This window comes from Silurus meridionalis, chromosome 1, assembly GCF_014805685.1.
Source record: "Silurus meridionalis isolate SWU-2019-XX chromosome 1, ASM1480568v1, whole genome shotgun sequence".
NCBI classification, from domain to species: domain Eukaryota; kingdom Metazoa; phylum Chordata; class Actinopteri; order Siluriformes; family Siluridae; genus Silurus; species Silurus meridionalis.
The window spans coordinates 22,448,588-22,464,250 of NC_060884.1; the positions used below are offsets into that span (position 1 = coordinate 22,448,588).

At 37.4% G+C, this 15,663-nt stretch overlaps 1 protein-coding gene across 3 annotated transcripts in view; it reads right to left on the reverse strand.

Moving 5' to 3' along the window:
- Nucleotides 1-14,950, reverse strand: part of pkn2b (protein kinase N2b) — a 41,767-nt gene extending 26,817 nt beyond the window's left edge. The window contains exons 1-3 of one of the 3 annotated variants that reach the window (XM_046849094.1): nucleotides 13,971-14,950; nucleotides 10,975-11,046; nucleotides 805-1,108 (exon numbers count right to left, since the gene is read on the reverse strand). In XM_046849094.1, coding sequence (XP_046705050.1) covers nucleotides 805-1,108; nucleotides 10,975-11,046; nucleotides 13,971-13,991 — 397 coding nt within the window. In that variant the 5' untranslated portion in view covers nucleotides 13,992-14,950. The remainder of the gene's footprint in view (nucleotides 1-804; nucleotides 1,109-10,974; nucleotides 11,047-13,970) is intronic. The other 2 variants (XM_046849085.1, XM_046849102.1) reach the window with 2 other exon arrangements.
- Nucleotides 14,951-15,663: the final 713 nt, after the last annotated feature.

A 15,663-nucleotide genomic window follows, 5' to 3' on the forward strand; every position in this document is an offset into this window, starting at 1 on the left:
GAGAACCCCCACTCTACTGTGGTTCGAATCTTACACCCCGGTTAATCGCGAAATTGCATTTTCTCATGACTAATTTGTTTTGCTGGTTTTCCCAGTCTCTCACTTATAGCACGATAGACCAAAAAACTTAAAGGGATATATATGGAGTTTTATGTTGAAATAATGAAATTTATTAATAAAAATATAATTAGTAATTATAAAATGAAGTAATATGTTAATACATTACATGTAGTCACTATAAATGTGATACAGTGTACTGTATTTCTACAAATTTACACAAAAATGCTTCTCGCTATATTCTTGCAAATGTTTTCTGTGTGTGTTTAAACTGTGTGGGAGGATGATTAATGGTTTTAACAATAATAATAATAATGAGAGGAAAAAAAAGCATTTTTGCGGTGGCCTCCGTTTATCGCGTTTTTTCTTTTATGGCAGGTGGTTTTGGAACACAACAACCGCGATAAACGGGAAATTACTGTATATGTTTCTTGTTAAACACTTCCAAAAAAAAAAAAAAAAAGAGAGACTAATTAAAATGAATGATTAAAAAAAATAATGTTGGAAAGCTAATCCAGAAGAGTGGAGGTTATTAAAACGACACATGAGCACTAACTATGAAATGGGATGTTTAACAAGTACATATGGGTGTGGTGGTTGTGTGTCTTTTTATACATGTAATTACGTCACAACACATAGCTATAGAACTGTACTTTGAACACTGTTCTTTACTAAACTCATGCACTATAGCTTGTTTGAGAACTTTGATCTATATTGCTTTGTAAAAAAAAAAAAAAAAAATTGTACCTCGGAGCTCGTCAGGGTCTTTGACCACTATGTGAGCATTGAGCTCCTGTAGCTCCTGGTGCAGCTCCTCCACCTTCTTATTGCTCTTCTTCAGCATGTTGTCGACATATGCAAGGCTCTTCTTGTCTGTGGTGGCTTTGCGTAGGTTCTCCGCTCCTTCCTTGATCTTGAGCTCTTTGCGGAGCTCGCGCTTGATCTCATCCTTTATCTCGTCCAGCTTCTGCTGCACCATGGTGTCAGACAGGTCCAAGCTGAGACCCATCAGGCTCAGACGATCCGAAACCATGTCACTTCGAGCTTCACGCTGTAAGAAAAAGAAGAAAGGATAGTTTGTAGGGACAGATGAATAGAGAAATAGAAAGACAAAGAGAGAGAAGGAAAAGCAATGTCATCAGGCCGCATTGGGATTTAAATATTATGCTGGAAATTATATGGTTTTAAGCGCATGTACACAAGTTCCCATGGGGTGGGGGACTCTATTGTGGTGTTGCATGTTGCTAATACAGACTTGTGGGCAGGAAAAAGGTCACTGAAATAAACAAAAATATATTTCCTTGGTTTAAACCGTCTCTACAAGAAGCTGGATTTGGTCATCATTTTAGGAATTCAGAATTTGTTGTGCCTTTAAAATAGTACATTATTCACATTCTACCAAGATTCCACACGCATCTCGTGTCTAATACCCATTTTTGGTTTTGTTTGCTGCATTTATGCAAATGTGTTTAAAATCTCTTTAAAGCCTCACACGAATCACATGGTGCAGTAAATGTCATGATTAAGTGGTGCTGAAAGCATCTGGATGACACGAACATACAAACTCTTGTCTATTAAACACAATGTTTTGATGCTGCACTGGTCGCGAGGTGGGAATACTGGACAGACTAACAAAAGGCACCACATACACACAGTGACACAAAGGGATGCAACAAATACACCTACTGGCATGGTTAAAGGGTGAGAGGAAACCCACACAGACAGAACAACATGCAAAACTCCACATGGAGAGTAACCCAAGCAGAGGATCAAACCCAGGAGCTGTGGGGCGGCAATGCTACACGCTGCGCCTCCACACTGCCACTGATTTAATCACCAGGCAAAATGTGCCATACTGAATAAAACACAGGGAGAATATAGGATTATGAAGTGTATAAAGTAACTATACTATGAGCTGAATACTACAAGGTTATCTTTTTTTTTCTTGTTGTTTTATGTACCACAGTGTGACTGCATAATATACAGTAGATCTAGTACACTGCAGATGCACTGCCTGCTACTACACTGCTTACAGAGAGGACATGATAAGGGTGAAGGTTAACAAAGCCTTCAAAAATACAATACAGTTCAAAGTAACTATGAAGTGTCGATCAGCCTTAGATTCCCAGTACACTTCCAGAAAATGCTCACTATTCCCACATCCTTTTTTTTTTAACCATGACGAGTTACCCAGAAACCGTAGATGGATGTCAGAGGCTTACTTTGTTTTGACTCTTTATCAATAAAAGGGAAACAGAAGCAGTTCTCCGATTTCCTCCTGCCTTCTAAAAGCATTTAGGTAGAATAGATCCACGTTAATTCAGATAAAAATAACTGTTTGACCTTCTGTTTACACTAAGACAGCATTTATTTTGCACTGTGGACCGAGAAACATATCGATTCAAATGTTTGGTGTATTTTTAGTCTCGTGTCACCAATTCACAAGACCCATTCAAATGTTAAATTCTAAATTCAAATCATCGGCTCAAATAAATGAAAAGTAAAACAACTGGCAGAAATGATGCAAGCGCCTTCGATTTGTACACATGCACAGACATATCCTTGTGCCCCAAACATTTCGTTGTCAGACTTTTTTGGGGGGCGGTGAAGGACAAATTATGTAAATGTTTACATGCAAGTTCACGTTTGTTCTTTAAGAAATAAAAAAAAAAAAACCTTCCTTCACGAAATGTTAGACAGAATATGACCTGCGTAATGTGATTTATTATGTCTTCAATTTGGAGCTATTTTTGGAGAAGTGTTTGTGAAGCTTAGCATTTAAATGTCATGAAAATAAAGCAGTAGCAGAAACTACTACAGCATTTTCAACAAACCTATTATATGCACTATGTGCTATTGACACTCATTTGGTGTCATCTTTAGACTTGTGCCTTTTTTGAAGGTCATTCTTGTTATCATTTCTTTCCTGATAAGACAGAGGACACACCTTGAACTAACCCGAACACAACAGGTTAGAATTTTTATCATCGGCTTTGTAGTCGAACTGTAAACTCTGGCCATGTTATCAATGTGAAACATATACACACACCTATACACACACCCAGACAACTGCAAATGAGTTATTTGAAGTTACTCAAAGACCAAATGCTTGTTTAAATTAAACCATGGCAAGGCTCCAATTTTCTGTTTCTTTTTTTAATTCATGACCAGTAAAATGTTTATTTGTATGTACAGGCAATTTGGGACTATACATGCTCATAAAATAAAAATAAAACAATATATGTTTCAGATCTTATACATATGTGACTGTGGATACTAAGCAAAATATTTATTTAAATTTAATAATTCAATATTTTATTTTAATATCTACTTTTTGATATTTCAGGCAAGCCGTCCTATGTAGAAACTTCTTTGGGGAAAGAAAAGAATATACATACTGTTTATAAAAAAAAAAAAAAAAAAAAGCTAAACAGACATGCACCAATTTTTATATGAAATAAACGCAGCAAAGCACCACAGCCAATTAGAACATAAGCAATATGTACTAGAGACCTACTGGTCCTTTTACAAAAGCGTGACTATGGCCGAGTCATCCCCTGTGCAGAAAAGAACATAGACGTTCCTGTTTATAACACAGAACTACCTCACCATAAGCTTAGTCAAGTAGGTTTCTGGCCAACACAGGAGCATTCACTTCTCTAGTGGGCTAATAAATGAATTAATAATTTGTCCACCACTGCTTTAACACGCCAGCATGTCTGTGTTTTGTCTGTTCTGAAATGTTGTTTCTGGCAGAGTGCTGGTACCAGGCTGCAACCAGGGCAAAAGGAAAACAAGTGAAAGGGGAAAAAAAAAAAAACAACTAGCTTTCCTCAAGCTATCAGCACCTATTTACTACGTTTTTGTGCTTTACTGAGGTAGAGTTAAGTTTCTACAGACTCGACAGGGGTGTGGTGTATCCCAGGCACCACTGGCTGTTTTGCAAATCAGTCAAGTTATTCAGGTCGCCGCCTGACTTCCTGTTTTAAAAAAAAAACAACGTACAGACACAGATCATGACCAGTGAACATGCAGGTTACTCACTGACAGCTGCTGGGATGATTATGGCAAAAAGGGAAAACTGTACGTTTGTCAGTTCTTCTCTGATCAATTGGTTACATTTTTTTTTTTTTTTTTAGCTACACTACACTATTACACGAGTCAAAAATGTCGCCCATCTATTAAGAAGTCTCTTCAATAAAACAAAAACTGCTTTTAAAACATGAAAACATTGTAATATTTCTTACCACGATATCAGTCATTCCTTTAGTAGAAGTGAACCCTGGCATTTTCAAACATTCGTCTATCACACAAACAGCGTAATCGATGAGAACCAGAGACAACAAAAATGTGACATCTTTACTAAAAGTTGGAATCTAATCTCTGATACTGGACCACGCAAATGAACACAGTGTCTGATAAGCCCGGCGGATAATCGTGGGTATAAGTGAAGTGGGTGGCTTTTCTTAAAATAACGCAACAGCCTGTGGGACAAGCACAACCACAGAGTCTCCTAATCTGAAAAAAAGGCCCTCCATTCAGGAGAAGGTCATTTATGAGAATCAAAAAAGAAAGGAGTGACTTTGTGTAATTACACACACCTCAATAGAATATTTACATACAAATCAATTTTTTTTTTTTGAGTTGCGAGTGCCCCAGTGCAGCCTCTTTTTTTTATATCTATAATGATCTTTTTTCATAGCTTCAAGTGTGTTGCACATTCTAGAGCTTAAACCTACACAACTCAGTTTTAAAAAAAGGGAGTCTATGTATGCACGTGTCCACACATGATTCTTACAATCTGAATGTTGAAAGCATTTGTAGACAGGAGTGTGCACTACTCTCGCTAACACATGTATGCCATATTAAACACCACTCTCCCCAGAGCATTACTATGGACTGGCTCAGCACTGCATGGTATTTTAATTCATGCTACAAGCACCACACATGCCTGTTCAAAAACAAAACGGAGATTCAATTCATAATTTCACTATAAATAAATGGCCGGGCTGCCGGCTGTGAGCAGTCATTGAGCTGCAGCCAATGTCAATACTGACTGGTATATTCATCATGTTGCACTTCATTAGTGCTTGTTTACGGTTCTTGTTCTGTGCACATGTTTACCAAGTTCTAAAGTGATGCTGTTGCAGTATGTATAGTCGATACAGTAAATCTAAAATGTCTATATGCCCCTGTTCAAACTGCAGTTTCTGTATTAAAATAAATAAATAAATCACTTTCAGACAGTGAAAAAAGAACAAACAAAAAAAGGTTTGATGAAGAAAACGATAACGAGGTACGTATAAGTGCATAAGTTTGCACACCCTTTGACTAATACTCTGTTAAAGCACCTTCTGTTTGTAATAAAGCTTTCGGTCTTTTTAGATAAGAGCTTACCAGCTTTAAAATTGTTTTGATTTGGCAAACTTAGTCATTTTTTTTTTTATATCCGACAGCATTTTGTTTTGTAGCAATGCTCCAGATCTATCAAATTATGTACCCAGTCCTCTCCAAATCCTTACACAAACTTTCGATAGGCTATTACTCTAAGCTCCGACTGGGCCTTTTCAAACATTGATCATCATCTTCTGAAGGCAGCCCTTTGATGACTTGGATTTGCGCTTTGGGTTGTTATGAGGCTGGAACATGATTTTTATTTATTTATAAAACAGATGAGTATTTAAAGCTTTCTGTGTTTATCTCCATTTTGATTACAACCCCAGTCCCTGCTGAAGAAAAGCAGCCCCATAGCATGACAATTCCCCCACCATACTCCAATGCATGTTTGGCGTTTTCTTTGTTTAGTTTTAGTTCAAAACATATATCTTTTCAAATTATACCCAAAAGGTTTTCATATTAGCTCAAATTTTGCCACTTATTTTTATTTTATTTTTTTTTAAGGGGTGTTGCCTGTATTTTTTAGTAAAATAGCGGCGTAGACATTATTGTATCCATCGGATTATTCATTATTTACTCTCAATAAGGACGAATGCACACACTGTCGAGAGACACAGCCTCATTGTGCAGCTAATTCCCACAGGTCTGATAGCGGGTGCTCTATAAAACACACTGGCACATAGATGTTTACTCTCTAAACTGTTTAATGCTAGCAAAAGCATACAATGGTGCAAAGGTCATTCAGGATATTTTGTTTCACCACTCATCTTTCTGAAACAGCTTTGATATTATAACTCCAGTCTAGTGGACTAGACCTTCTGCCACTAGATAAGGGACTAGAGGAAATGATGGTGGAAGTGGGTCCGACGCCACCTATTTTCTTTTTACAGGGCCACAACTAGAGCGAGGCAAGACATACGAAAACATTTTAAATGCAGCAGATTTATAGTGCGGCTTCTTGTTCTCCCTTATGCGAGAACGAAACACGAATGAAGCAGTTACCATCTTTCCACTGACATCGTGCTGGCGTGAGTTTGGGGAACAGTAAAACTTTTTCTTTTTAGGAACCTGCCTGGTGCCTCAATACTATTATATACTCAAACTGCTGAAGTTTCCGAATGAGTGGTATAAAAATAACTGTCTCCTTATTCCTTATTGGTTGAATCAGTCCTTCAGAAATCGAATTATTGTAGCACAGATAAAAGGCTGTGTTTTTTTCTTTTTTTTGTTTGTTGTTTTTTTTTAATCTGACTATGTAAAGCAGGCCAGAGAAAGATACATTTGTTCAGCTCAAATATTGAAAACTCTGATTTTTCTATATTAATTGTGATAGAAAAACCCAGCAGTTGAAGAACTGACACCAGCAGTGGCATGGAAATGGCTAAACGTGGATTAGGGGCTCTAAACTTACATGTCATGCTCTGAGGGTAAGCTCACAAATGACAGCACACGCTCATGTAGATGAGTGAAGTGAGGGTGGGAACGATGTTAAGGCTAACACAGAGCTTGTGTGGACTCGCTGTGAACTCTAAACACGTGTCAATATTGCATATTCATATCATAATTCCTGCCAAACAACTCAGGAGAAGAATAAATAAGTGAGAAGCCACACAAGACATTAAAAGTTCCAGTTGAGACTAATAATGTGCATAAATTGCGTTTTTTTCCACAACTTCACCCATTTCCTTCGACCGTACCTTTCTTTAGGCAAATCAGTAAGAGCCTCTGCTGACATCAGAGCTGATTTATTAGAAATGAATTAGAAATTCACATCTGTATTCCCACAAACATACTTAACGTTGGCCTGAAAGATTCAACAAGGAACTGTTAGTGGAATTTAAGACATCAGGTACCAAAGGATGCACAATCACAATTTGGAGAGTCCAACATCGCCAATGCTTTAACAAGCCAGACTGAACTTTGTGAGTGAACAGCCACATTAAAAATGTCAAATAAAGCAAAGTAATTGCACTGTTTGTGTGTGAAGGAATAAGGGTAAAGCTTTTAATCCAAAGAAACCCATCTTAGTTGTGAGCCATGGGGATATTGCGTTGGTGTTTTCATGGAAATGGGATCGGTCCAACTTCAAAGGAATCAGATAATAAGGAAATATTATCCAGAAATGTTAATGCAAAATCTTGAGGCATCAGCTAGTGAGTTTACACCACAAAGCCCTGATCTAAACTCTATAGAAAATGTGTGGACTGAAAAAGCATGTTCGAGCAAGGAGAACCACAATTCTGACTACGATACACTAGTTGAGAATGGGCAAAATTCTCTAGCAAAAGTTTGTTGTGAGAAGCTTATGGATTTTGAGCTCTCTCAAGCATTTCGAGTCACCAAATATTACCACGACCGTCACAAATACGGCATTCCTTAGCTACACGACATGACCTTGTATGGAAATAAAGTAGATCCGCTAGTTGACTTAACACGTGCTTGGAAACTGGATTAGACCTAGGTGTATGGAAACCTTTTTCAACCATACATGTACTTGCACTGATAATACTGTAAATGGTCCACAATAATAAGGTTAAGTGAATACAGTTCATGCTAAATCAGCACCTCCCCTACAACCTAATCCCAGTTGCTGTTCCTATTATTAGCATGAGCTTCAGAGGATACAGCTTAGAGGTTTGTCTACGCACATCTGCCAGGAATCCTGCCGGCAAGATTATTTCAGCCTCCATGTCATTGTCGCTACTCTTGTACCCGTGTTTTATGATACTTGCAAAGAATACAGTGAAACCTTCTGTTGAGGTTTCAGAACTCCTGCATGGCTTTGGTAGCACTGTGTTCTAATCTAATTACATACATTCTATACAATATTGGTAAAATAGATTAAATAGTAAGATATAAAAGTATTACTTTAGTGAGTCACCAGTCCTAGTGCACAGAGCTCGTGTTACTGCTCACTATAACTACCTGTGAATTTGATTCATTTCAGGATTTTGGTCCTTTGTCTGCCATCAAAGGAAACTACTATATTTCTTGTTTTCTAACAAAACTGTGTTTAAATAATAATTTGATTTCATTGGCCTTTAATTACATATACAGTGGTGAAGGTTTCGATAGGAATGCTGTGAATACAACTGCTCCTATATAGGGACGAGTATGCAATGAAAATCAGGTTCATAAAACTATGATGCAATAAATTTTCCTCCAGCAGATGTGGGCATTTTTTGATTATCTTAACGTCGTCTGGGTAATTTTTTTAGAACACGTAATAAGATCAAATCACATGCAGGGGAAAGACCAATTGCACAAGCTGTGTATGTGTAGCACTGGTTGTAATCTTTACTGTACATTACCATGAACTATATTTTCACCTGTTTTTCTCTATTTAACAAGAAAGATCTACAATGCATGCAAAGTTCTTAGGACCTCTAAAACAGCTCTAAATGATAGCTTAGCGCCACTTCAACGCACATACACACCGAATAACAATAAATAAACTAATTTTTTTGCCCTCTATCAGTCTGTCTCTCTCTTAACCATAAGCATAAGTTTACTTTCTGTTATGAGACTTGAGTCTTTCACTCCCTCCCTCTCTCTCATAATCAAGACTTTTATTTTAGCGAGTAAGTTTTTAGTTTCAGCTGTGGAACACAATGATGCTCTAGAGCAGGGGTCTTCAACTAAAATTGCTTGAGGTCCATTAAATGGTCCTGAAAATGACATACCTAAATACATGAATTGATGCTTTTTGCCAGACTGAAGAAATGAGTGTAGACAACATTTTTATTGCACACATTATAAATGAAAAAAAAATAATAATAAAATAAAATATAAAGAAAAAAAATAAAAGATCAATAAAAGAAAAACACTAAAGTGATTATATTTCTGCTGAACTGCGATTACAGATCATAAGTAATGATGTTAAAGATAATGCTTCACTAGTTTAATATTCATTTATTTATAAATTCACTTCATATTTTTCACGTATTGTCTCTTCCTTACTAAATGTTTCCAAAGTCTCTTCTATGCTTCAGGTTGCAAAGGTAAAATATCACCAGTAATATCATTCAGAAGCACAAGCCGGCAAAAAATAAAGTGGCAGTGTTGGGAAAAGTGCAAGAAAACCTTTTATCTGTTTATTTGTACCTTTAAATCCATAAAAATGTAAACAACCTCAAATGAAAACGAAATAAAATCATCGGTTGGGTTGAACTGAAAGATTGAAGCATCTCGAAAAACTCAGTTTTCAGCATTAACTTTCCTTATTTTTGAGAATGCCATTGTTTTTCACTCACTGAAAGTTTCATCTGGTTGCGCATCGGTCACTGCACGCGCAACTGCAACTGCCTGCACGCGCAACTGCACGTCTGATCGTAGCAACAGTGAGCACAGTAACTGTAGTAGCCCTAAACTGCTCTACTAATCTGCTCTTAATGTGTTTAATATAAATTTGATTTTATTAGGAAATTGCGTTCGGCATACATTTATTTCATTATGTCAAAAAAGGCTTTGTGGTCCAGCCAGACGCATCTTGCGGTCCGGATTCGGACCGGAGTCCGCCAGCTGGCGACCCCTGCTGAGACTGGCTAATGTTTGCATCTAACTGAATGTATGAGTACACAAAATGGCACCATGCATGGCCTGTGGTTGTTTGGCGTGTCTCTTGTAAACGTCGTCCAAATGTTGCATCACCATTGTAAATATCGGGGGCAAAATGTCTCACCGTGTCTAACTTGCGTCTCAAAACGCCTACTTATGTACTGTTTTAAACAGTTATTGAGCACTAACTGGTTTTTCTATTGTGGTTAATTGCTGTGCATGAAAAAGCTAAGCATTACAGTTCTGCATGAAAACCAGACAGACAGGGATGTTCGGTTTAAAATGTGCTGTTTAGTAGATGCCAATTTCTAACCTCTAGTTGAACATAAAGTCTAATATCAAGAATGTGAACAATGCTGCTCATATTACTGCAGCTTTATGCGTCAAGTATAAACTGGCCTTTCAGACTAAAGAAAAAACTCTTTACACATTCCTACACACTCAAAACAAGACAAACAATAGTTGCTGCACATAGAACTCAATCAGCTGAATTTAGTGTCAAATGTACCTCCATAATGAAATAACTGACTATGAACAGGATATGGCACAATTGTTAGTATATCTGGTATCAGCCAATTGACATTGTGCCTTGAGGCACTGTTAACAGTGTACAGCTTTCAAACCATAAAAATTGATCGCACTCAACAAACAAAAATTTAAAAAAAGTCCTTAAAAAAGGGCAGATTCTTCTTACTGAAGTCTAGAAAAAAAAACATTGGCATTGCAATCCAATGAATATATACATTTATAGTAGCTTAAATTCCTCATCATAAGAACAAGCAGTCTGAAAGTTCAATGCTACGAAGGAGACAGAAATCATGACAGAGCAATATGATGGAAAATGTTTCAATATGCAAGAAAACAGTTCAAATATGATATTTTTAACAAGTAACACAAAATGACAGGATGCAGTACATTTTTATAAAACTAAATCTAAAATATAAATACTAAAGCTCATTTTACCATTTTCATACTGGTCCACTGACATCCCGTGGTTGATGCATCTCTGTATTCTACAGTGTTGTTGAGTGACAACTGGTATTAAGAAAAAAAAAAAGGCTAATTATTTCAGAAACTATCAAACATTTCAACAATTCAACAATCCCAATAGTTAAAGCAATATGAAACCGGTAATATCGTTTCAGTGACTGGTTCAGTACATTTCTATCAATACGCCTTAAACTTTCCTAGACTGTGATCCCTTCTTAACAGTTTGCTCCACACTGCATAAAAAGCATGGAACAAAAATCAAGAAGCTGCAGAAAACCATCGTTTGGGAAATCTGTGCAAACATAACTAAGCCTGACGCAACAGCATGCTTTACATGAGTGAGCACCTGAAGAGGAAATGTTCCAGTGTGAATGCCTGTGACTGTATGATGACTTATCTATTGTGTAATCAATTAGAAAAAACTTTAATGTTACTGTAGAGGGTAAAACTGCTGATAACAGAAGTCCCCATTATATAAACATGTTACTATTTTTGACCTATGCAAATCCTCTACTGTTCTGACCTGCTAGCTGGATTTGCTGAGAGCCAGAACGTGAGCATTGTGTGCTAGATCACTTTGTAGAGTGATAGAAAACCTAGTTGTGTTTACTGAGATAGAGTTACATGACGATAATGATACAACAGATACAAACATGAACCACATTTGTTAACACAAAGGTGCATTGTAGCATCATTTAGGATATCGCCCAACATTTAATTCAATACAAATTCATACTAAAATAACAGAATAAAATCTCAAACAAATACAAAGTTAGAAATCCAATATCAGCATGCCCTATTTCCGCACAACCTATGCTTGTTTGAGGGTTGAAAGGGTTTATGTTTATTGACAGGTCTTAAATGTAGTCATCGTTAATAGCACCTATCTTTACACGTGGTCGTTATGTTTTAGTTCCATATCGTATATCAAATCAGTAAAGGCCTGTTTAAACAAAACCTGTAGCATCTGTTTCTGCTTTAACTGTAACAGCGTTGTCCAAAAGTCTGAGGCTGCAAGTGAAAATTCTTTCATTACAATTATCTTCTCCCAAAAAAAAAACCTGGAGGAAAAGTAGATCCAAGAAAGATTAGCATGAATGATAAACATGCATTCGATTAGGCGTGAACTCCACAAGTGATGAACTATGTTGAATCAAACCCACTTGACCTGTGTTTCAATGGAAAGGAGAACACTCCCATGTCCTTTTTTCATACAAAGGAATTACCATGGTCTATATTGTACATTACCTTCATTTGTTTGAATAAATTCTTAACATTAAATAAGCCCATTTATACAATAAACGACACTTTTCTCAGATTTTTTTAGACCCCCTGTATATTGGCTGGATTATAATACTAATTATAAGATTTTGGCACCTTAAAAAAATTACAAAAGTACAACTGCACTAATAAAGTGTTAGTACCAAAGTAGATATCTGATTTTGTTCCAAAAATCTACATCCTGATTTGAATCAGAATGCAGCTCCATCACAGTGAATTTGTTTTTAGCACAATGAATCGCTCAGCTGAGTTTTTCTTGTATTCTATCATTGTTCAGTAGCTTCGAGGGGAACTGGCACTGTGATGTTCTACAGGATACGCTGCTAATAATAGCTCTGGACTTGAGTTCCCCCACCACAAGGCTTACTAACGTAATGTACATACATACACCAAAGCACAAAGTGGGAGAATTCTGACACACATACATTTGCGCGCACACACACACACACACACACACACACACACCAGGTCTCACATTACACAGCCTCTTAATCCCTGTAGGTTTCTGGGACTGATTTTGGACAGGATATTATTTTTATATGATGTTTCCCCATTGTCTAATAATATTACTGCTGAACAGGGTGATGTGCTCGGCTCAGTTACACTGTTATACAGTAATATCACTGGGGAACAATTAGGCTTTAGAGCGGCCATAAAATCTGGACTTCACTTCCTGAAAACCTTAACATTTTATTTATTTTTAAACTTACAGCATGTTTGTTCAAATATTCAGAATTCTATTTTTGTTTATTTATTACTGGTTAGTATTAAAATTGTATTTCAGACATGCATTAAGGAGGTCGAAGTTGTTTAATATGTGTTCACTTGGCAACTCTTATTAAGTGTTATGGGTTGGAAATACATGACATAATTTGTAGTGGTAAATGTGGGTGAATATGATTAAAGTACAGAAACCTGTGTGTGTGTGTGTGTGTGTGTGTGTGTCCATGGCTTTGGAGCATTAACATTACCTCAGCCATAAAGAATCACACAGTACAGCTCATGGGTGGGACAGCGTGGAGCTCTGCTGTCAAAATCCCCCAATAACTAACATTTTCCTCTGACTAGAGATTAGATGATTTTTCTCTATCGTCAAAAAATACATTTTAGTATTTAATATGAATCCGTCCAACAGAGCAGGAAAAAAAAAAAATCAGTGTTCTGGGTTAGACTGGGTCTTATACCAGATTTAGGCTACAACTGGTTTTTTTTTTTTTTTTTACTCCTTACTCCAATAATATCTGAATGAAAACCGAGTAATTAAGCAAACTTAATTATATGAATAATAAATAAAATTATACACAATTCTTCATCCCGCAGACTGAACCTGAAGAAAGGAAATTCTCCCAAACCCGAATCAACAGTTGGATTTCTAGCTGATTGGTTGAGTCCCAAAGTGTCTTCCTGCTGGATTAGTAGTGTGCTCTGTAGGCTGCACGGCGCCATTAAAGTCATACCCTGTGTAGAAGACTTGGGTAGGGTACATTGTGCAATTTGGGATTCGGCACTTATTTCCTATAGGCCTTCAGTTCCATTGGGAAACGTCTTGTAATTAATCTGAAACCGACCACCCAAAAAAAACCCTATATAAAACCCTTCCCCATGAAATAAAAGTTTTAAAAACGTGAATATACGCAGCTAATAAGAAACTCCGTGGGTCCAGCGACAGAAATTGTAAGTTTTCTTACCTGCACGGAATCGGCCGCCATTTTCCCCCCCTCAACTTTGAATCAGAAATTCGGGAGAGCAAACAGGAGCGAGAAGGTCCTAAGGAAGTCGTCAAAATCCAGCTCGTCTGCCCTCCAGAATCTCCTGCTTTCCGACTTAGAGAATTGAATAAGCTCTCCGTTGTGTGGCTTTTCCGCCGCTGCTTCCCAGCTTCCCAATTTCCATGTCGGCCGCTTATTAAACTTCGTGCGCCAAAAAAAAACTCTTCCAGTATAACGAAAATGTGAAAAGAAAATGTAAGAAAGCTATGCAATTAACCCGAAAGGAAATGTCATTAAAAGTTGCTGGGAAAAAAATTAATTTGGAAGGAAATGCAGCCTGATTTTCAAGGGAAACACTCTCCCTGTGCGCGAGCCCAAATCAGCCACTTTCGGTCATGTGATCAGAAACTCCATGCACAGAAGGAGGAGGCACGAGCTGCGGGCTGAGCTCAGGACTCGTGTTGTGAGCAGAGCATGGAGAGCGGCTCCAGACTATCTACCCGCCGCCATTCTGTTCCACGCTGTCTCTCAGCTACATATTCAACAGCTCTCAGCTGTACACCGCAGCAGCACACCTGACCCAGCTCTTACCTTCCATGAGGAACCATCAAACTTCACCTGCCAATGTCAGGGACATGCAGTTAGACACTGATAGTTCCGGTTCCCCAATCTATTGGTCAAGAGCATATGAGGTGCACAAACTTCTTCCTGTTAGGGGCCTAAAATCATACTTAAGGTCCGTGGGCCAAAAGTCAAGGTTGGGTGAAGTAAAAATCCACGTAGTCACATTTTGAGAAAGATGAAGAATGTTATGTTTCATAATGACAACTTGCATTTTTCCAAACAGCAAAACTTCCCCTTGTCATGTGCCACTGTCTCGCTGTAAATGTGTCACACAAAGCATGCTGTACAGTCAAATTCATTTATATTGTCTATATTTAATTATAATAAAACATTTTTTACAATTTGGAATACAACGAAAATGTTTAAATAGACCTTTTTGTTGTTTAAATAGATCTTTTTTCCCTTTATTTCACTTCTCACATGGCATGGCCGGCCAAATCAACAGACCATTTGTGCATTGGACTTAGACTTTTGGTCACTTTGCACAAATTTGAGCAAACCAGAAAAGCATTTGCTAAATGTTTATGTAAGAAAAAAAGACCATTATGAACTCACTAAAAAGTTAGTTCATTGCCATTTTAAATCTAAACGCTCTAGCTGTGAAGTGGACATGGATTTAGATGACCTTCGCCACTGGATAGTGATCTCTAACCAGTTGTTTTTGTGTTGATAAAATTATTGTGTTGACACCTGCCCTTGGTAACCTTTTCCTTCCTGCCATATGTTACTCGTGAATGCGAAATAGCTAACAGCTAACATTAAATTCCTCATAGCTGTGAATGAGTTTGCCCTGTCATGCAATGGTGTCCTATCCAGTGTTTATTTTCACCACGTGTCCAGTATTCCCAGGATTTACCATGTGCCTGACCAAGATAAAGCACGTTTTTCAAAACACATGAATGATGAAACATTATGTAAAATCATTTTATACTTTTCTGGCCACAACCTTCAGAATCTTCCGAATGATTAATGTACAGTACATGCCTCTCTGTGCACTGCTATCCATTGGGAACTCTCAGACACAATGACCTTTTTGGTTTACCTTGAT